Raw genomic sequence first — 23,060 nt, 5'->3', positions numbered from 1 at the left:
GAACTCTTAGTGACGATGGACCAAAGTTTGTTGCGGAACAGTTTGTCATTTCTGAAACTGAATGGTCTAAAACATATTACATCACGACTGTACCATCCGGGTACAGATGCCCTGTTGGAAAGGTTTGCCAACAGTAAAGAATGCACTGTGAACAATGTCAGTGGAACACACTACACTAACACTGAACCAGAAGCTCGCCTGCACTTACACTTGTATCTCCTCAAACCCAATCTCAGAAGGAGTATGCAGGACAAACAGCTGAGACAGACTGAGGGCTCCTGGTGAGGGACTACAGAGGGGATCAGAAGTGAGTTTTAGAAAGGTTAAGGACAGAACTGGACCACTCTCCTACAGAATGGAGATTGTGTCTGATGTATTCTGGAGATGACATATCGATCAGTTGAGGAGAGCAGAGTCAATATTTAGAGAGAAAAGGTGTCGAGAGCTGTCAGAACCATGTCCTACAGTTTCAAAATCAACTCCTACAACCACCATGGAGGAGGCCCCAGAACATGATATTGTTTCACAGCCACAGGTCTTACCTGCCAAGCAGAGTGACCCCCACTGTCCTTGTCAGGAAAGATGTTATCCCACAAGAGTAAGAAATCTCCATAGTGATTAAATCTTTACGCCTGAATGGACCAATTTAACATTCACTATGTGGCGGATGTGTTTAAGATTGTGCCACCGAAGGCATGTGAAAGCTTACTGGTAGTTGGAAAGGCAAAAAATTCGACTAAAATCATTACTAATAACACTTTTTCTGAAGACAATTGTGGAAAACTATCACTGCAAACAATGATGATTCAAGTGGAGGTGAAGCTGATTCAAAGGATGGGGCATGCGGATGCATCGCAAAGCCAAGGGGCAACAGGTACAAGATGAGGGTCAGAGACGAAGTTGGTATCACTGTTGGAGATGGAGTCGGAGTGAGCGATTTGGAGGGGCGTCAATGCGGAAGAGTTTCGGTGCTTGTCCTCCTAACTAAAATGGGGCACCTCTTGGTGCTTGGACAATTTAAACATTGGTCCAGATTGACTAGAAAACCCAAGTGTAGTGACCGGAAGTGAGGGTCAGGCTGATTCCGCTCGCTCTCCCGCGATATTCATTCATCTCTCGGTGGTGAACTGCTCTGGATGCTGTGCTACTGAGACCAAGGCTTGGGCTGCTGCTAACTGCTCCGGGGAGCGGATCTAAGGACTCAATCCGGTTTGGAACGCTGTTGCTTGCTCCTATTGTTTGCAGGGTCATGTTTTTTTCTCTCTTTCTGTGCAGTGGTTTTGGTCTTTTTTTTAATTGGGTTCTTTGGGTTTTTTGCTTTGTAACTGCCTATAAGCAGACAAATCTCAAGGTGTATAATTTATACATTCTTTGGTAACAAATGTACTTTGAATCTTGAATGTGTATAGTAGTTATATGATACAGTATACTATGTATGTATATATGTACAAATGACTAGAGAGCAATGCATTACATATTTGAGTTGAGTTGCTTTCTATATTAGCGTTTATAGCTAAGTAGAAAGGAGTGGTGTGTATTCAATATTTCAGTAATATTTGATTAACATTGTAAATCTGTTGCTTGATTAAGCATTACAGGTTTACATAGTGATTATATGTAAAAATATGTGAATGGCATACATCATCACACCACATCATAACTGCACATCTTACTACAGTAAAAACGAAACTATCACACATATCTCTGGACTCCATGTTTTTCTTTCAATTAGTTTTGTGTTTTGGAGTTACAAAACATAACATTGGTGAACATTCCTGATAGTGTAGAATGCGATCTGGGACCGTAAGAGGTTGTGCGAGAATTTTGCGCTCCCGAGAGTGTGAAACTGCTTGCAGTTTCCACTGCTGTGCGATTGGTGTACAGTGGGATGTGAGTGGTGTGAGTTCTCCTGAAGTCAGTGAACATCTCCTTTGTCTTGTTGACATTGAGAAAGAGGTTATTTGCCTGGCATCAGGTCTTGAACTCTTGCACTCTGTCGGCCTTCTCATCATTGTTGGTTTTGAGCCCCACCACTCGCTGGGGAACTGGCATCCATGTTGAGGGAGGAGCAGTTGTGCATCCTGAATATCTGAGGACTGTTTGTTAGGAAGTCCAACATCCAGTTGTGCAGTGATGTATTTAGATTGAGGAAATGGGAGCTTGTTCACTAACGTCTTTAGGACAGTAGTGCCGAATACTGAACTGAAATCCAGAGGCAGCATTGTTTCCTAGGTGTGTCAGGACCAGCTGCATGGCAGATGCTACAGCATCATCTGTCATAGAGCTGTTGTGTTAGGAAGCATGGCAGCTGTGGAGTTTTTGATATGTGCCATGCCCAGCCGTTCAAAGCATCAGGCTCCTGTATTGCAAAGCTTTTCACTTTGCACATTGGTTGCCTGTCAGTCTCTGCTTATGTGTGGTTTTTCATTGATTCTGTTGTACTTCTTTGTTTTGCTATGAACGCCTACAAGAAAATGAATCTCAGAGTAATATAGGGCGAGTAGTAAATTTACTTTAAACTTTGAAATTTGCTGTTGGTAGAATCTCAGAATGCAATGAGGATATGTACAGATGATAGATTGGCTGGCTGAGTGGTCTGATCTTGCACATAGTGTCAGCAACACCAAGTAAGTTTGTAGATGACACGAAGGTTGGAAGTGTTGTGGATAGTGTAGAAGGTTGTCATAGTTACCACGGGATGTAGATAGGATGCAGACTCTGCCAACTCCAACATGTGCAGAGCCCTCTTGATCATCAAGGATATCTTCAAGAGGTCCTGCCTCAAGAAGACAGCACCCAGCGTTAAGAACCCTCAGCATGCAGGGCATGCCCTCTTCTCAGTGCAGGGGAAAGATAAAAATCAATGCCATTGCGAAGGAGGTACACATTCAACGATTCAGAAACAGCTTCATTCCCCATACAGTATCAGATTTCTCAATGGTCTATTAACCCATTCATTATCCCTTTTCTTTTGCAGTGTTTATTGATTTTTGTAATCTATAGATTTTTATCTTTCCCCTGTACTGCTGCTGCAAAACAAAATATTTTACTTCATGGCTTAGTGATAATAAATTTGATTCTGATTCTGACAAGTTACTGTTCAATATCCGAAAACCAATTTATTAGTAATTCTCCATCTACTTCAGAGGAAGATTAACAAGTTACTTTGGCATTTAGTGTTTTGGATCTTCGCCTGCTGAGCTTAAGGTGAAAAGCAAGGTTCCCAAGTGTCCCAAGTCAACAGCACATCAGCTGTTCAGCACCTTGGATATCCTTCGAATAAGAAACGTTTAACAATAATGGAAAGATCCATCTTGCACTCATAATAACTGAACTCAGTGCATTGTTCCACATTTGCCTTCCTTAAGTAGAAAAAGATTAGAATGGTAAGGAAAGTGGGGAAACGAGTTATGAAAGGAGTGGGTGCTCTGGGCAGCTGTCTCTGAAAAAGCTTTCTTAACAAGTCTTGGGATATTGGATTTGATTAAAGCTTGCCTTCAATGATCTATTTACAGATTACAACAGGACATTGACAGGATGCAGAGCTGGGCATTCAATCTGGAAAACTGTGAAGTGATCTACTTTGGAAAGTAAAGCTTGAAGGCAGGGTATTGGATTAATGCAAAGATTCTTAGCAGTGTGGAGGACCAGAGGGATCTTGGGCTTCAGATCCACCGATCTGGCAAAGTTGCAGCATGAGTTGATAGGGTGTTGTGAAAGTATATTGCCTGTTGCCTGGGCTGGGGTCGAAGCACACGGCAGAGATGGTGCTCGGTGTTGGAGGGCTGGTCGGAGGCTCAAAGTTTTCGGACGGACTCGAGTCGGCTGTGGTCGGGTGCTTCCAGGGTGCTGCATCGGCAAGTTTGTGGCGCTGGAAGCTCATGGCAGGAAGAGAGTTTCTCTTCCTTCTACCGTCTGCATGAGATGGTGGAACTTTCGAGAAACTTTGAGACTTTTTTATTACCGTGCCATGGTCTGTTCTTTATCAAATTATGGTATTGCTTTGCACTGTTGTAACTATGTGTTATAATTATGTGGGTTTTGTCAGTTTTTTTAGTCTTGGTTTGTCTTGTGTTTCTGTGATATCATTCATGGAGGAACATTGTATCATTTCTTAATGCATGCATTACTAAATGACAATAAAAGAGGACTACGTGTCCTCATAATCTAATATGAAATGTTGGCCTTCATTAGTCAGGGGATTGAGTTCAAGAGCTGCAAAGTCATGTTGCAGCTGGAAAAACTCTGGTTAGACCACACTTGGGGGGAGTACAGTATTGTGTTCAGTTCTGGTCGCCTCGTTATAGGAAGGATGTGGAAGCAGCAGAGAAGGTAGAGAGGAGATTTGCCTGGATTAGAGAGCATGTCTTATGAGGGTAAGCTGAGCAAGCTAGGGCCTTTCCCTTTGGGGTGAAGGAGCATGGGAGATGACTTGATAAAGACGTACGAGATAATGAGGCATGATTCGAGTGGAGAGTCAGAGACCTTTCCCCAGGGTGAAAATGGCTAATACAGGGGTGCATCATTTTTAGCCTGAAGGTCATCCTCGAGCAAGGTGTAGCACCTGCTTTGACCCTTCCCTCTCTTCAGGATCATATGAAGCCATGGGGGCAGGTGTTGGATGAGCAGCTGGTGTATATCACATTTCCTGACACCAGGCAGACGCTCTCTGAAGAGAGCTGATAATGGCTGGGTTTACCTGTCTTGCAGAGACACTGCCCAGAAGGCGCCAATGTCAAACTACTGTTGTACAATTTGCTAATAACAATCATGGTCAAAGACCATGATCGCCCATGTCATACGACACAGCACATAATAATGATGATAATTTTAAGGTGATTTGAGAAACATATGGGGGGATGTCAGAGGTGATTTTTTTACACAGGGTGGTGGGTTTGTGGAATGCCCTGCCAGGAGTGGAGGTAGAAGTAGATACATTAAGGACATTTTAGAGACTCGTAGATAGACACATGGATGACAAAAAAATGGAGGGCTACGTGGGAAGGATTAGATTGATCTTGGAGTAGGTTAAAAGGTCAGCACAATATTGTGGGCCAAAGGGCCTGTACTGTGGGCGACATTGAAGCTAGATTTTTACAGGGCTGTTGGGCTGCTTCCGCTGTTTCACAGCTGAATTAATCAGATTGTAGTTATAGAGCTGAACAGCATAGACACACTCTTCAGCCCAACTGGTCTATGCCCTTTAAGCTGCCCATCCAAGGTAGTCCCATTGGCCTGTGTTTGGCCCAAACTCCTGGATTTCCCTGTGTTTTCAGGACACCTGGGATGCCAGAGGGCTTGTGTTGGGGCAGTGGGGTGGGGGGTGGTACATGCACTGAAGAAAATCCAGAATGTGATGAGGCATCGTTAATCCGCTGTGTAAACATTGTGATACTGTCGATACCCTACAGGCTTGGTTACACACACTTATCGTCATTCACTGGCAGGTGTTGTAGATTTGAATCTGCAGGTTAATGGCTTTTAAAATATCTTTCATCTTCTCCTCTAGGCCATCCAGCTGTCGCGCCTTCTCTTCCAAAATCTGCTCATTGGCTTCATACTGAATCTCAAGAACTGTTGGATGGGAGAAAATTCAGCCGGTTAGGGTTGGAAGAACAACGAACCGCAGTCTTACCACATAGAATCAACACCAAACAATATTTCTTGAAGAGAATAGGACCGGTGCCCAGAAGCCTCATCAACAGCACGCCTCAAGGAGTTAAGAGAGACAGTAAGGTGTAGAAAGAATTCCAGAGCTCATGAGCGGTATGGTGGTGTTGCGGCTGGTATAATGCCATAACAGTGCCAGTGACCCAGGTTCAGCTCTTGCCACTGTCTCTAAGGAGTTTGTACCCTCTCTCTGTGACCATGTGGCTTTCCTCCGCATGCTCCAATTCCCTCCCAAAATCCAAAGATGTATGGGTTAGTGGTTAGTTGGTCACATGGGTGTAATTGGGCAACATGTGCTCATTGGACTACAAGGGCCTGTTACACTGCTAAATCTCTAAATCAAAATAAAGATTCCTGCTGAGATGGTTGCAAAGAATTGAGAGTCAGGAGTACACCAGGTTCCAGAATGGAGCGACAGCAGAGACATTGAATTATACATCACACCTCACCTCATCCATACTGGCCAAGGTCCCGACCTGACCTTGTCCCTTTTCCCAGAGTTTCTTTTAAACCTCCCCATCCAAAGATTAAAGATTAGATTTATTTGTGACACATACATCAAAACATACAGAGAAATACATTCGTTATGTCAACAGCCAACACAATCTGAGGACTACACCAGCCAGTAAGTGTCAACACACCTCTGGCACCAACACAGCATGCTCACAACCCGTATGTCTTTAGAATGTGGGAGGAAACCAGGGCACCCAGAGGAAACCCACGCAGTCATTGGGAGAATGACAAACCCTTTACAGACAGCAGGGAGATTGAATAAGGTCACTGGCACTATAATGCATTACGCTAACTATTAAGCCAACCATAGGTCTGTCCAAATGTCTCTTAAATGGTGCGGTCTCTGTTGTTTACAGTGAGGGGTGAATGTTACCCTGGGGAATGGTGAGGTCTGTGCTGTTTACAGTGAGGGGTATGGATAGGGTGAATGTTACCCTGGGGAATGGTGAGGTCTGTGCTGTTTACAGTGAGGGGTACGGACAGGGTGAATGTTACCCTGGGGAATTGTGAGGTCTGTGCTGTTTACAGTGAGGGGTACGGACAGGGTGAATGTTACCTTGGGGATCGGTGAGGTCTGTGCTGTTCACAGTGAAGGGTATGGACAGGGTGAATGTTACCTTGGGGAACGGTGAGGGGTATAGACAGGGTGAATGTTACCCTGGGCAATGGTGAGGTCTCTGCTGTTTACAGTGAGGGGATAGACAGGGTGAATGTTACCCTGGGCAATGGTGAGGTCTCTGCTGTTTACAGTGAGGGGTACGGACAGGGTGAATGTTACCCTGGGGAATGGTGAGGTCTGTGCTGTTCACAGTGAGGGGTATAGACAGGGTGAATGTTACCTTGGGGAACGGTGAGGGGTATAGACAGGGTGAATGTTACCCTGGGCAATGGTGAGGTCTCTGCTGTTTACAGTGAGGGGATAGACAGGGTGAATGTTACCCTGGGCAATGGTGAGGTCTCTGCTGTTTACAGTGAGGGGTACGGACAGGGTGAATGTTACCCTGGGGAATGGTGAGGTCTGTGCTGTTCACAGTGAGGGGTATAGACAGGGTGAATGTTACCTTGGGGAACGGTGAGGGGTATAGACAGGGTGAATGTTACCCTGGGCAATGGTGAGGTCTCTGCTGTTTACAGTGAGGGGTATAGACAGGATGAATGTTACCCTGGGCAATGGTGAGGTCAGAACCAGGCCCTTTAACCACTGTCCATGACAGCTATAACGTCTCGTTCTCAGTGAAATCCTACCAGTTCTCAGTGCTTAGCAGTTACCAGAACTTGCATGAGAAAGGTCACAAACAGGTCACAATTCTGGCTTTGAAAGTACCACTTTTAAGATGTGGTATCATCTCACCACTCAGCCTCTTTAGCTTGTCCTGTGCATCCCTCAGCAGGTCCCTGGCTTCATCCCGAAGGTGCTCTGCCTTGTGCTTTGCGCTGAAGACCGTACCACTCTTCCGGTCCACCAGACCATGCACCGTTTTGTACTTGTCTGTGAGAGGACCATGCAACATCTGCAAGCAAAACCAAGTGTAATCCTGAGGTGTTGAAGGACAGAGAAAGAGCAGATGGTCTGTCAGGACTATACGCTCTTCCCCCTCAGCACTGTCCATCCCTGGCCACAACCATCTTCAAGTGCATTCACAATGAGGTCACCTGGGTTGTGGGCACCACCAGCTGGGAAGGAAGTGAGAAATCCCTCCCCGTTCGTCAGTTTTAGTAGATGTAAGATGGGTGCTAACTGGCTACACAACTGACCTTGAATCTCATGCCCTCCTCAAGTGTTTCACTGATAAAGAGTACCGACCCAGTTTTTCTCTCGAGGTGATAATGCATCATTTTTGCATTAGACTCTGGACCTGACTGGTACATTGATAGGATCAGTGAGAAAGCTGATCACAACAATGTGCAGTCAGCCCTTTTGTAAGTGAGATTTCTTATTTTAAAAACATACAATACATCTGAGAGATGCAGTGAGAAGAATACAGTATGGTGGATTCCACCTTATGTCCACCATAGAAAGCAAGTTTGCAGGGCTGACTTTGGGCCAGGCTAAAGCAACGGGGAACATGACAACTATTCCTTACATCTTTCTGCACTCTACCAGGTTCAGGAACAGTTATTACCCTACAACCATCAGGCTCCTGAACCAGCGTGGATAACTTCACTCATCTCAACGCTGAAATGATTCCACAACCTACAGACTTGCTTTCAAGGACTCTACAAGTAACACTCTTAGAATTATTTACTTATGTATTACATTAATTCATGCACAATTTGTCTTCTTTCGTTCATTGATTGTCTGTTTTAACTTATGTATAATTTTCCATTAATTCTATAGTATTTCTTTATTTTCCTGTAGGTGCCTGCAAGAAAATGAATCTCAAGGTAATATATAGTATTTTGATAATAAATTTACTTTTAACTTCTTGAGTTCTTAAGGGTTACTGTAATTTCATTAAAGGAGTAGATAAGCTTCCTCAAATCTAAACTGTTGGTCCCTGCACTCACGCTAACGGCAATGGTTTTAATGGCCTTAACCAAGTGAGGACACACACCAAACAACGGTGGGGTCACAGGAGTCACCAGAACAGGAGATCAGCAGCTCAATGTTCCCACCGCCTCACTTGGTAAGAGCTCCCCAGTCAGTCCACAGGCTGAGAGTCTGCTTTCTTTGGTTGTACCTGTTTGGCCTCATTGGCTTTATCCCGTGCTGATGTAGCTGTCCCTACTGCCTGGGATGCCACCAGGTTATTGCTGGCTCGTTTCATTTTGAGTGCGTTGATTCCATTGTCTAGCTGTGTCAGCCGGTCCATCGCTTCCATCAGCTCCCTCTCTGCACTCGCTGTTCTGTTCCGGATCTGCCAGAAAGTGGGAGAAAGGGACCTGCTCACCATCAGTAATGCCTTGAGGTAGTGTACACAACCCAGTCCATCACAGGCAAAGGCCTCCCCACCCCTGAGCACACCTACAAGGAGCACCGCCACAAGAAAGCAGCTTCCATCATCAAGGACTCTCACCATCCAGGCCATGCTCTCTCCTCACTACTACCAACGGGTAGAAGATATGGGAGCTTTACTACCAACGGGTAGGAGATACGGGAGCTTTACTACCAACTGGTAGGAGATACAGGAGCTTTACTACCAATGGGTAGGAGATACAGGAGCTTTACTACCAATGGGTAGGAGATACGGGAGCTTTACTACCAACTGGTAGGAGATACGGGAGCTTTACTACCAATGGGTAGGAGATACAGGAGCTTTACTACCAATGGGTAGGAGATACGGGAGCTTTACTACCAACTGGTAGGAGATACAGGAGCTTTACTACCAACTGGTAGGAGATACGGGAGCTTTACTACCAACGGGTAGGAGATACAGGAGCTTTACTACCAACTGGTAGGAGATACGGGAGCTTTACTACCAACGGGTAGGAGATATGGGAGCTTTAGGTCCCACACCACCAGGTCCAGGAACAGTCATTACCCCCTCAATCATCAGGTTCCAGTACCAGCACTCACCTCAACTCCAAAGTCAACGTTGGATCCTCTCGGATCTACTGTCAAGGATTCTATTGTTCATGTTCTGTTTGCTTGTTTGTTTATTATTTGCACAATTTGTCTTCTTTGAAACATGGGTTGTGTCAGTCTTTGTTTATGTATATTTTTCATAAATTCTATTGTATTTCTTTATTTTCCCGTCATTCCTTAAGGTCGTTATCGCTGGGGGTGGTAGTGGGGATAAGCTTTCATTACCCATTAAGTGCTCCCAAAAAGCCCCTGACAACCAAGTCCAGCTCCTGCCCTTCATGTACAGCTTAGCTAGTAAAATCAGCGGAGCTGTTTCTACTGACAGGAGCAGGAACAAAGGCAGGTTACTGGTGTCTTAAAACCAGTCACTTTGGACAGATGGGGCTCATCAGCTGTGATTGGCAGCTCATCTAAGAGAAGGAAAACTCTGATCTCAAACCCCCGCTGCCTAGCATCTATACCCACTCATGGGGAAGGCCTTGGGAGTAAACCCTGAGGAAAAAGTCCAGATCTGGAGACCCTAAAGCAGTCCTATGTTGAGTTCAGTGCTGACTGGCAACTCCTGTGATGCTGCTGGTACCAAACTGTATCGGTCTCTGCCGTTCCTTTGGGTTTATGGTTTATCAGGTGCGTGGAGAGGGGGAGCTGGGTACAACAGCTCACTCTCCATATGGTAATGCCCAAGCTGGTGTATTTGGACAGCGAGGATGCCACTTCCATGGTGGACCCTGCCCGACGGAAGCCTTAGTCACCTACTCTTTATATTCTACGCCTGCAAGAATATGAATCCCAAGGTAGTATTCAGTGACCCACATGTACTTTGATAATAAGTTTACTTTGACTTTCACAATGGGTCAAGAATGATGAGTTCGGAGAAGGACATAAAGATACGGAAGGCGCTGGCGTGGAGGGCTATGAACCACATGAAGGAAATCTGGAAGTCGAACCTGACCAGACGGCTTCAAAAGAGGATTTTCATAGCAGTCATAGAGTCCATTCTCACGTATGGATGTGAGACGTGGATACTCACCAAGATGATGCGAAAGTCTCTAGATGGTTGCTATACACGAATGCTCCGGATGGCTCTTGACGTGAGTTGGCAACAGCACATGACGAACGTTGAGTTCTATAACGACTTACCGATGCTCACCACTAAAATCGAGGTGAGAAGACTGCAACTAGCGGGGCACTGTCTACGCCACCCCGAGCTACCTGTCAGCCTAGTCATCATATGGGAGCCCAAGCACGGGAGGATGAACCCTGGGCGCCCTCCCAAGACTATGGTCAACACGGTCCTAGAAGACAGCGATGCAGCTAATGTAGATGAACTGAACACACTGATGAGGGAGAGGGAGAAGTAGAGAGTCCATCATCGTGCCCAACGCCGGCCCCCTAGGCCTGAGTCGACGTAGTAGTAGTTCACAATGTGCTCCTTATCTCAGTAACTCACATTACTGGTGAACAGTGGGGCCAGTGAACAAGGTCATCGGCAGAGCAGGCAGTACACCAGGCCATGGTACAGCAGACACAGTGAGGTGTCCCGGATAGTGCAGTCAGCACACCAGCAGGTGAAAAGATCTGAATTATCAGATAGCTTGAAGCTGCTGATGAGAGGGGTGCAGTGAGGCAGTCCCCAGCTTACGATAGGGTTCAGGTTCTGACAACTCCTCGGAGATGGGAAATGCACATTTGGGAAACGGCTGTGATGAGAGAGCGAGCAGGATCCTAATCCGAATCAGAATTAGTATCACTGGCATGTGTTATGAAATTTATGTCAGTGGTACATTGCAATGCATAATAATGAAAGAAATCTATAAATGACAATAGGAAATAAACATAAAAATTAAGTAAGTTGTGCAAAAGGAGAGCAAAAAAAAACTTGTGATGTAGTATTCGTGGTTTTATGGACCATTCAGAAACCTGATGGTGGAGGGGAAGAAACTGTTCCTGAAACATTGAGTGTGTGTCTTCCGGCTCCTGCAATGGAGAAGAGGGCATGTCCTGGGTGATGAGGGTCCCTCGTGATGGACGCCGCCTTTCTGAGGCATTGCCTTTTGAAGATGTCCTGGATGCTGGGGAGACTGGTGCCCATGATAGAGCTGACTGAACTCACAACTTCCTGCTGCTTTGGCCGATCCTGTGCAGTGACCTCACCATACCAGACTGTGAAGCAACCAGTTTGCGTTGTTGCTCAATGAATAATATACATGTGAAGAATCATATAAAATATTTCTTCTTTCACATGTATTGTTCTTTAAGTTGCAGAGAAGTGGGAAGAGAGGTGGACAGGACAGTGGGAATGTCAGAAAGGAGGTGAGGCCATGGTTGCTGAGAGTTTAGAAGAATGAGAGGAACCTTATTGAAACCTATTGAATGTTGAAAGGCCGAGATAGACCGATGTCCCTTTAGATCAGAGATGAGGAGGAACTTCTTTAGCCAGTGGGTGGTGAATCTCTCGATTTCATTGCCATAGACAGTTGTGGAGGCCAAGTCATTGGGTATAATTAGTGGAGGTTGATAGTCAGGGTGTCAAAGGTTACGGGGCGAAGGCAGGAGAATGAGGTTGAGAAGGATTAGCCATGATGGAATGATGGAGTAGACTTGATGGGCTGAATAGCCTCATTCTATTCCTATGTCTTATGGTGTTATGGGATGAATTATTGGGGCCGTTGGAGGCTGATAAAGAAGTGTGATGTGTTGCAAATACAAGGACAGGATGTGCTACTGAGGGAAAAATCTAATAATTTTACCAGGGTGTTGCCTGGATTAGCGAGCATGGGCTATAATGGGAGATTAACTGGACAAACTTGGGCTGTTTTCTCAGGAGTGGCAAGGCTGAGGGGAGACCTGATAAAGTTTTATAAGATTATGAGAGGCACAGAGAGAGTAGACAGAGAATATCTGTTTCCCGGGGTTGAAGTGTCTAACACCAGAAGGTGTACATTCGATTTGAGAGGGGGTAATTTTAGAGGAGATGTGAGGGGAAGTTATTTTACAGAGCGTGGCGGGTGCCTGGGATGCACTCTCTGTGGTGGCGGCAGAGTCAGATACATCAGGGACAATTAAGAGATGTTAGATAAACTCGTGAATGTCAGGGAAATGGAAGGATAGGGACATTGTTTGGGCAGAAGAGATTAGTTTATGAATAAGCTCTTTCTGGGCTTCCAGCTGGGTACAGGTATCAATTTTAACCAACATTTTGATGACAAACTCTGCCATTTTCATCAGGGATGATTATGTTTAGTTGGCATTTGGATGACTAATTGAATTGGTTTGGCACAGCATTGTGGGCCAAAGGGCCTGATCCTGTGCTGTACTAGTCTATGTTCTAAAACCAGAGGCAATATCACTGATGGAGTCTGCCTTTAAATAGGTTAAATGAGTTTACCTTAGTTACATTTACAGTTAAAATCTTGTCTTGCATATACAAAAACATTCCTTACTCAGTGCATTGAGGTGGAACAAGAACACAGATTCAAGTGTAACAGCTGCAGAGAAAGTGCAGTGCAGACAGTCGGGAGGGTGCAAGGTCACAAAGTAGATTGAGGTCAAACGTCCTCTTCTTGCACGAGGAAAACATTCAACGGCCGAGGATAGAGGCCGTCCTTGAGCCTGCTGGGACGTGCTTTCAGGCTTTTGTATCATCTGCTCAACGGGAGGGGGAGAAGAGAAAATGCCCAGGGTGGCTGGGTCATTGATCATACTGATGGCTTTACTGAGGCTTTGAGAAGTGTAGACAGACTCCATGGAGGGGAGGCTCGTATCTGTGATGTGCCGAGCTGTGTCAATAACTCTCTCAAGTTCCCTCTGCCAAAAGAGGAATTTCCCAGTGGCCCTCCATTTTAATTCCTATTCCCAGTCCTGTTCTAGCATATTGCTCCATGGCCTCCTGTTTGCTATGATGAGGCCATTCTCAGGGTGGAGGAGTAACATCTCATGTTCCATCTGGGTAGCATGAACATTGATGTTTCCTTCTGGTAAAAATAAATGATCCCCCTCCCCTCTTCTTCCATTTCCCATTCTGACCTCTTACCTATTCTCCATACCTGCCTATCACCTCCCCCTGGTGTCCAACTTTCTTCCCTTTCTCCTATGGTCCACTCTCCTGTCCTGTCAGCTTCCATCTTCTCCAGCCCTTTATCTTTACCACCCACGTGGCTTCACCTATCACCTTCTAGTTATCCTCCCCATCCCCCATCTTTTTATTCTTCCCTCTTCCTTTCCAGTCCTGAAGAAGGGTCTCGGCCCAAAATGTTGACTGTTTATTCTTCTCCAAAGATGCTGTCTCACCTGCTGAGTTCCTCCAATATTTTGAGTGTGTTGTCTTGGATTTCCAGCATCTGCAGAATCTCTCGTTTTTATGAGTTGCCTAAAGAAGCTTGATACTTCCAGATTGGATGCTTTCTCAGGTGCATTGATAAAAATTGGTGAGGGCCAAAGAGGACACGCACAACTTCTTCATACAGAAAACAATTAAGATACAGGAGTGAAATCAGGGAGCAGATTTTAACAGACAAGCATTTGTAGTTTGGGACTCTTCATTGAGAAGGTGTGATTCTGAGTTTCAGTTAAGTTGTTTAATTACTAGATGAAATGATTTTTGTTGGGTAGCTTTATCAGAGATTGGGAATTTAAAAACGGGTGAATGGAGCACTTTGGGGAAGGGCATGCCCGTGTTCTCTGGTCAATCTGGCGAGGATTATATCGGCAGCTCCTCCTCACCCCATTCAGTGTCTGGTCACTCTCCTCGATGTCTCCCTTGGCTTGTCTGATAGCTGTTTGCGCAGCGTCCTGAGCTCGGGCTGCCTCCTCTAGGGCTTGCTTCACCGCCTCAGCCGTGTTCTTCACGTTTTCGGCACGGCTCCTTGACAGGAAAATAAGCAAACAGTCCAATGCTCATTCTCAACTCACAAAAAGTGCCAGAGAGAAACAGAGAGGGAGGTGGGGGAGAGGGAGATGCGAGAGAGTAACAGAGAGACAGAGAATGCCATGTTTTGGTACATGGGGAATGTAAGTGTTCTGCTCACATCTCCTGCTGCGACCTTGGTGTCTTGCTGAGCCTCTGACTGCCCCTGCACTAGTCAGAGTCACAGAACGCTACAGCACACAGACAGGCCCTGCAGACCTCCTGGTCCGTTCCATCCTGGTCTTCTGACTCGTCCCATTGACCTGCACCTGCTCCATCCCTCCATACCCTATACCCCATTGGGCCTCCATGTACTGTACTTATCCAAACTTCCCTTAAATGTTGAAATTGAACCCACATCCACCATTTTCACTGGCAACTCATTCCACACTCTCACCACCCTCAGAGTGAAGAAGCTGTAGTTCTCTGCTCTCTGATACTATCTCCCGTTGATTCCCTCTCTCCCAGCATGGGAGTGGCTGAAACAACCAAGTAAAACTCCTGAGTGACAGGGATAGCTGCATCATTTGATCTGGGTGCTGGGAGTGCACCTCTCTCACCGTACCTTCTCCTCACCTGTCACCTGTCTTCCCTCTGGTTCCACTCCTCCTTCCCTTTCTAACATGGTCCACTGTCCTCTCCTATTAGATTCCTCCTTTACAGCCCTTTACCTTTTCTACCCATCTGCTGCCAGTTTCACACTTCATCATCCAGCCTCCCACCTAACCCCCTCCCCTGGTCTCACCTATCACCTGCCAGGTTGTACTCCTCTCCCTCTCCCTACCTTCTTCCCCCTTCCTTTCCAGTCCTGATCAGAATCAGCTTTATTATCACCAGCCTGTGGCGTGAAATTTGTTAACTTAGCAGCAGCAGTTCAATGCAATACATAATATAGGAGAAAAAATGCATAAATAAATAAGTAAATTGAATAGATTTACTTATATTGAATATATTAAAATCGTGCAAAAACAAATAATATCTACTAAAAAAGCGAAGTAGCGTTCACAGGTTCAATGTCCATTCAGGAATGGGATGGCAGAGGGGAAGAAGCTGTTCCCGAATCACTGAGTGTGTGCCTTCAGACTTCTGTACATCCTACCTGGTGGTAACAGTGAGAAAAGGGCATGCCCTGGGTGCTGGAGGTCCTTAATAATGGACGCTGCCTTTCTGAGACACCGCCTTGAAGATGTCCTGGGTACTTTGTGTAGGCTAGGACATTTAGGCTAGTACCCAAGATGGAGCTGATTAAATTTACGACCCTCTGCAGCTTCTTTCGGTCCTGTGCAGTAGCCCCTCCATACCAGACAGTGATGCAGCCTGTCAGAATGCTCTCCACGTATCATATATAGAAGTTTTTGAGCGTTTTTGTTGACATACCAAATGTCTTCAAACTCCGAATGAAGTATAGTCACTGTCTTGCCTTCTTTATAGCTGTATTGATATGTTGGGACCAGGTTAGATCCTCAGAGATCTTGACACCCAGGAACTTGAAACTGCTCACTCTCTCCACTTCTGATCCCTCTGTGAGAACTGGTGTGTGTTCCTTCATCTTACCCTTCCTGAAGTCCACAATCAGCTTTTTCATCTTACTGACGTTGAGTGCCAGGTTGTTGCTGCGGCACCACTCCACTAGTTGGCATATCTCACTCCTGTACGCCCTCTCATCACCACCTGAGATTCTACCAACAATGGTTGTATCGTCAGCAATAGATGGTATTTGAGCTATGCCTAGCCACAGAGTCGTGTGTATATAGAGAATAGAACAGTGGGCTAAGCACACACCCCTGAGGTGCACCAGTGTTGATCGTCAGGAAGGAGGAGATATTATCACCAATCTGCAGATTGTGGAAGTCGAGGATCCAATTTCAGAGGGAGGTACAGAGGCCCAGGTTCTGTAACTTATCAATCAGGATTGTGGGAATGATGGTGTTAAATGCGGAGCTACAGTCCTGACATAGTAGTTTGTATTGTCCAGTTGGTCAAAGGCTGTGTGAAGAGCCGTTGAGATTGCGTCTGCCATTGACCTATTGTGGCGAGAGGCAAATTGCAATGGATCCAGGTCCTTTCTGAGGCAGGAGTTCAGTCTCGTCAGGGTCTTGGCCTGAAACATCAACAGTTTACTCTTCTCCATAGATGCTGCCTGACCTGCTGAGTTCACCAGCATTTTGTGACTGTTGCTCTGGATTTCCAGCAACTGCAGAATCTCTGTTGTTTATGACTAGACGCTGATTTTCCCAGTTTCACCGACACTGGTAGATGAATGGCAGGAGCTGGAGAACATTTGAATGTGGACTTTCTATGTGAAACTTCCCTGTGGATATTCCACTGTGGATCTACTGTGTGGAGGTAGCATATGGACGTTCTCCTGGAACCTACCATGTGGATGTTCCCCTGTGGACCTAAAATGTGGGCGTTCCGCCGCAGACCTACCGCGTGGGCGTTCTGCTGCGGACGTAAAACATGGACATTCTGCCATGGACCTACCTTGCCCTTCTTGCATCCTGAAGAAGCTGACTAGCTCTCCTCACGTCATCGGCAGTTTGATCCAAGATGTCATCCACATTGGATAAGCTGCTGACCTTGTCCTTGATCTCCTCTGCAAGGTGACGGATTTGCTGTGGGGAGGCGGGGATCGAGAGCTTGAGCACCTGACTGGCCACCATCTCAATGCTGTCGGGGTCCGCACCCTCTTCTGTGGAGATACAACACAGAACAGAGAACATTGCAACACTGAACAGACACTTCAGCCCACTATATTGTGCTGATCATTTAACCAACTCTAAGGTCAATGTAACCCTTCCCTCCCAAATAGCCCTCCATTTTCCTATCACCCATGTGCCACAGAGTCTCTTAAATGACCCTAATGTATCTGCTTGTACCATCACGCTGACAATGCAATCCACACACCCACCACTCTACCTCTGACACCACCCACTATACTTTCTTCCAGTTACCTTAAAAATATGCCCTCTCGTAATATCCGCTGCTGCCCTGGGAAATCAGTGCTGGCTGTGTCTCTTATCACCCTGTACACCTCTACCAAGAGGTGGGTTAAAATGGGATACAGAATAAGGTAGTTTATGGTCTTAGTGCAGAGACAGCTGCAGGCAAGCCCAGATTTATAACTATTTCTCCTGAGTGTGCAATACAGCACAGGGAAGAGTATGTTCGTGCATTTTGGGAGATGAAATAAAGACGTTGACTTTTCTAAACAGGAAGATAATGCAGAAATCAGAGGTTAGGATTCCCAATAGGTGTAAGTCAGCTAGAGTGGGCCCTGTCATCACAGACAACATAATGAGGCAATTCTGCTGCCTGCAGGACATTAATTATTGATTTCCCTCCATAGATGCTGCCTGACCTGCTGAGTTCCTCCAGCATTTTGTGTGTGTTGCTCTGGATTTCCAGCATCTGCAGAATTTCCTATGTTTAGGACATGAGTGATCAGATGCCTCTCCAATCATGGCAGTGTGGCTCCCTAGAGCACCAAGGGTTAGTATAAATCTTTATCACCACCTGCAGTGATGGATTATAACTTTGACCCTTGAACGCACTGTGTCTTACGTGTGAGGAAGTTTCGGATTTGATTGATGAGGTTACGGAGTTCTTTGTTAGAGTGACTAATCCGTTCCCTGGCATCGTTTGCTTTGTCCAGGGTCCCCCGAGCTCTCTGCTTTGCTTCATTGGCTTTCAGCTTAGCCAGAGCAACCTGCAAGTGCAAGATCAGAGAATGTTACAGACCAGGAGACCATCTGCCTGTGGTCCAAGGTGTGCACGCTGCAACAATGAAACCTGCTCGCCACAGAATGGAAACCTGCCCTTCAGCCCGTGGAGACAATACTAACCCATTCATACTAATCCACACAAAACTGCAGAGAGTCATGGACACAGCTCAGTGCATCACGGAAACCAGCCTCCCCTCTGTGGGCAACACACACAAAATGCTGGAGGAACTCGGCAAATCAGGCAGCTTCAATGAAGGAGAATAAACTGTCAAATGTTCCAGATGAAGGATCTCATCCCTAAACATCCACTGACTAGTCCCCTCCATAAAAGATGAGTTCCTCCAGCATTCCATACATGCTCCATCCATCCATTTATTTGTATAATTTCACATTGTTTTAGTTATGTACAATTTTTCATAAATTCTGTTGTTTTTATTTAGTTTCCCATAAACGCCCGCAAGAAAAAGCATCTGAAGGTATTATTTGATGACATACATGCACTTTGATAATAAATTTACTTTGACTTTGACATGGATGGTGTGCAAATAAATAAATAAATAAATCTGAGAACAGGAGCTGTAGAGCCTTGAAAGCGAGTCTGTAGGGTGTGGAACCAGTTCAGTGTTGAGGTGAGTGAAGTTGTCCACACTGGTTCAGGAGTCTGATGGTTGTCGACTTTAATAACGATTTGGTTGACGATAGAGGCGGTCTGATTACTGAGTTTGTAAATGACACCGAAATTGATGGAATTCTGGAGAGTAAGGAAGACTGTGAATGAATTCAGCAGGATGTGGACCGTTTGGTAACACGGGCAGAGACATGGAAGGTGGAGTTAAATCCAGATGTGTTGCACTTTGGAAGGTCAAGTGCAAGAGGAAAGTGTACAGTGAATGGCAGGACCCTCAGGAGCACTGATGTCCAGAGGGATCTCGGGGTGCAAGTCCACATCTCCCTGAAAGGGGTAACACAAGTGGATAGGTGGTGGGGAATGCAGATGGCATGCTTGTGTTCTTGGTTGGGACCTTGGGTAAAGGAGTCAGGAAGTCATGTTGGCCTTTGGTCAGACCACATTTGGAGTATTGTGTGTATTTCTGGTCACCCCTTTACAGGAAGGGTGTGGAGGCTGCAGAAGAGGTCCACCAGGATTCTGCCGAGATTAGTGTATTAGCAATAAGAAGAGGTTGGACAAAATCTGTTTTCTCTGGAGTGTTGGAGGCTGAGCTGGGGCTGAGAGAAAGATATAAAATTAAAAGATGCAGAATTAAATGCTATCTACCCATAGCAAATAATAGATATAGCTACATGGTTTTAAAGTAAGTTTGTGTGTGTGTCTGTCTGTCTGTGTGTGTGTGTGTGTGTGTGTCTGTGTGTGTGTGTGTGTGTGTGTGTGTGTCTGTCTGTCTGTGTGTGCGTGTGTGAGTCTGAATTTGTGTGTGTAAGAGTATGACTCTGTGTGTGACAGATTTTACTTTTTGCACAGGGTGCCAGCACAGACAATGTGGGCCAGAGGGTGCTGTACTGAACTGTTATGTGTAGAGTTTCAGATGAGCTGGAATAGAGAGCCTCGTCTTGAGAGCAGATTTCTGCCACACCTGGACAACAGAGTGTTGAGGTGGTAAAACGTGAAACTGTCCATTTGGGCAGGAAGGAAGCATAGCGTGGAGGGAGAAGGAAGAAATCTGGCATGCAACGGGTCTCCCAGTACACCATTCACAGAGACTAGTACACAGGTTGAATTAAGGGAGCTAATAATGTCATCAGTCAGTGCAATAGTGAGGTTCCGTTTCCATCACAAAGGCTGGAACTGAGACCACATCGGGTGTATCTGGTAGCGCTGATCTCCCTATTTAAAGGTGTTCAGGTTAATTGTCAGTGTCAAGTAGGATGTGGGATGTGAAGTTTGTTGTTTCGTGACAGCAGTGCAGTGCAAAGATGTAAATATCTATCAATTACAAAATAATAATGTAAAAAGAAAGCAATAGTGAGGTAGTGTTCGTGGATTCAAGGACCAGTCAAAAATCTGATGGTGGAAGGCAAGGAGCCGTTCCTGAATCAGGCTCTTGTACGTACGTCCTCCCTGATGGTAGCAATGAGGAAGAGCATGTCCTGGATAGTGATGCGTGCACTGAAAGAAGTTCAGAAACCTTTTCTGGAGATAGGCAATTTGTCTCATGAGAGTGGTTAGACCGTGTTTACGTCTGCTTGGAGAGAGAGAGAGAGGGTACTTGACCGAGAGTGATGCTGACGGATGTTCTGAGGGCAGGTAAGGTGTATGTAGACCGTAAGACCATGAGATACAGGAGCAGAATTAGGCCAACTGGTCCATCGAGTCTGCTCCACCATTCCATCAAGGTGGGTCCCAGATCCCACTCAACCCCATACACCTGCCTTCTTGCTATATCCTTTGATGCCCTGACCGATCAGAAAACTATCAACTTCCACCTTAAATATATCCATGGACTTGGCCTCCACCACAGTCTGTGGCAGAGCATTCCACAGATTCACCACTCTCTGGCTAAAAAAATTCCTCCTTACCTCTGTTCTAAGGGTCACCCTTCAATTTTGAGGCTGTGCCCTCTAGTTCTGGATACACCCACCACAGGAAATATCCTCTCCACATCCACCCTATCTAGTCCTTTCAACATTTGGTAGGTTTTAATTAGATCTCCCCGCATTCTTCTAAATTCCAGTGAGTACAGGCCCAAAGCTGCCAAACGCTCCTCACATGTTAACCCCTTCATTCCCAGAGTCATCCTCATGAACCTCCTCTGGACTCTCTCCAATGACAACACATCCTTTTTGAGATGTGGGGCCCAAAACCGTGGACAATACTCCAAGTGCAGACTGATTGTCTTATAAAGGCTCGGCATTATCTCCTTGCTTTTATGTTCTATTCCCCTTGAAATAAAAACCAACATTGCATTTGCCTTCTTTACCACAGACTCAGCCTGTAAAGTAATCTTCTGGGCGTCCTGCACAAGGACCCCTAAGTCTCTCTGCACCTCTGATGTTTGAACCTTCTCCCCATTTAGATAATAGCCCGCACTATTCTTTTTACCAAAATCATACATTTCCCAACACTGTGTTCCATCTGCTGCTCTTTTGCCATTCTTCCAATTTGTCCAAGTCCCGCTGCAATCACATTGCTTCCTCAGCACTACCTACCCCTCCACCTATCTTCCTCAGCACTACCTACCCCTCCACCTATCTTCCTCAGCACTACCTACCCCTCCACCTATCTTCCTCAGCACTACCTACCCCTCCACCTATCTTCCTCAGCATTACCTACCCCTCCACCTATCTTCCTCAGCACTACCTACCCCTCCACCCATCTTCCTCAGCACCACCTACCCCTCCACCTATCTTCCTCAGCACTACCTACCCCTCCACCTATCTTCCTCAGCACTACCTACCCCTCCACCTATCTTCCTCAGCACTACCTACCCCTCCACCTATCTTCCTCAGCACTACCTACCCCCCACCTATCTTCCTCAGCACTACCTACCCCCCACCTATCTTCCTCAGCACTACCTACCCCTCCACCTATCTTCCTCAGCACTACCTACCCCTCCACCTATCTTCCTCAGCACTACCTACCCCTCCACCTATCTTCCTCAGCACTACCTACCCCTCCACCTATCTTCCTCAGCACTACCTACCCCTCCACCTATCTTCCTCAGCACCACCTACCCCTCCACCTATCTTCCTCAGCACTACCTACCCCTCCACCTATCTTCCTCAGCACTACCTACCCCTCCACCTATCTTCCTCAGCACTACCTACCCCCCACCTATCTTCCTCAGCACTACCTACCCCCCACCTATCTTCCTCAGCACTACCTACCCCCCACCTATCTTCCTCAGCACTACCTACCCCTCCACCTATCTTCCTCAGCACTACCTACCCCTCCACCTATCTTCCTCAGCACTACCTACCCCTCCACCTATCTTCCTCAGCACTACCTACCCCCCACCTATCCTCGTATCATCTGCAAACTCTGCTACTAAGCCATCAGTCCCATTATCTAAATCACTGACAAACAATGTGAAAAGTAGGTGTCCCAATACTGACCCCTGAGGAACACCACTACTCACTGGCAGCCAACCAGAGAAAGCCCTCTTTATTCTCACTCGCTGCCTCCTGCCTGTCAGCCATTCCTCCATCCATGCCAGCATCTCTCCTGTAATGCCACAGGATTTTATCTTGCTAAGCAGCCTCGTGTGGCACCTTCTCAAAGGCCTTCTGCAAATCCAGTTACAAACCATCCACGAATGATCCTTTGTGTCTCCTGCTTGTTATTTCCTCAAAGGATTCCAACAGGTTTGTCAGGCAAGACTTTCCTTAAGGTAACCATGCTGACTATGGCCAAAGTGCCTTCAAGTACCCCAAAACTACATCCTTAACAATAGACTCTAACATCTTCCTAACCACTCAGGTCAGACTAACTGGCCTATAATTTCCTTTTTTCTGCCTCTCTCCCTTCTTGAAGTGTGGAGCAACAAGGATGGAGAATTAGGGGTCACTGTTGAAACACAGGGGCGCTGATTTGAGACGGAAGATTATGACATATTATCTCTCGGCGGTAGAGGGTGGGTAACAAAGGTTCCAAAGTCTGGAACTTTCTTCTGCTAAAGGCAGTGGGAGCAAAGCCTTTGATACTTTGAGAGATAGACAGCAGGATACCCCAGAGGTTCAATAGAGGTAGATGGCATGGTACAGA

The 23,060-nt window shown here is 46.1% G+C and overlaps 1 protein-coding gene across 1 annotated transcript in view; it reads right to left on the bottom strand.

Moving 5' to 3' along the window:
* Positions 1–1,425: 1,425 nt before the first annotated feature.
* LOC134356988 (laminin subunit beta-2-like) overlaps positions 1,426–23,060 on the bottom strand; it is a 142,483-nt gene continuing 120,848 nt past the window's right edge. The window contains exons 28-33 of the mRNA XM_063068281.1: positions 18,180–18,324; positions 17,100–17,307; positions 14,432–14,573; positions 8,865–9,041; positions 7,535–7,694; positions 1,426–5,574 (exon numbers count right to left, since the gene is read on the bottom strand). Of these exons, the coding sequence (XP_062924351.1) occupies positions 5,438–5,574; positions 7,535–7,694; positions 8,865–9,041; positions 14,432–14,573; positions 17,100–17,307; positions 18,180–18,324 (969 nt within the window). The 3' untranslated portion in view covers positions 1,426–5,437. The remainder of the gene's footprint in view (positions 5,575–7,534; positions 7,695–8,864; positions 9,042–14,431; positions 14,574–17,099; positions 17,308–18,179; positions 18,325–23,060) is intronic.

The sequence above is a fragment of the Mobula hypostoma genome, chromosome 15 (assembly GCF_963921235.1).
Source record: "Mobula hypostoma chromosome 15, sMobHyp1.1, whole genome shotgun sequence".
In the NCBI taxonomy this organism is placed as follows: domain Eukaryota; kingdom Metazoa; phylum Chordata; class Chondrichthyes; order Myliobatiformes; family Myliobatidae; genus Mobula; species Mobula hypostoma.
Note: the sequence above shows the minus strand (reverse complement) of the source record. Positions and strands in the feature narration are given on the sequence as shown.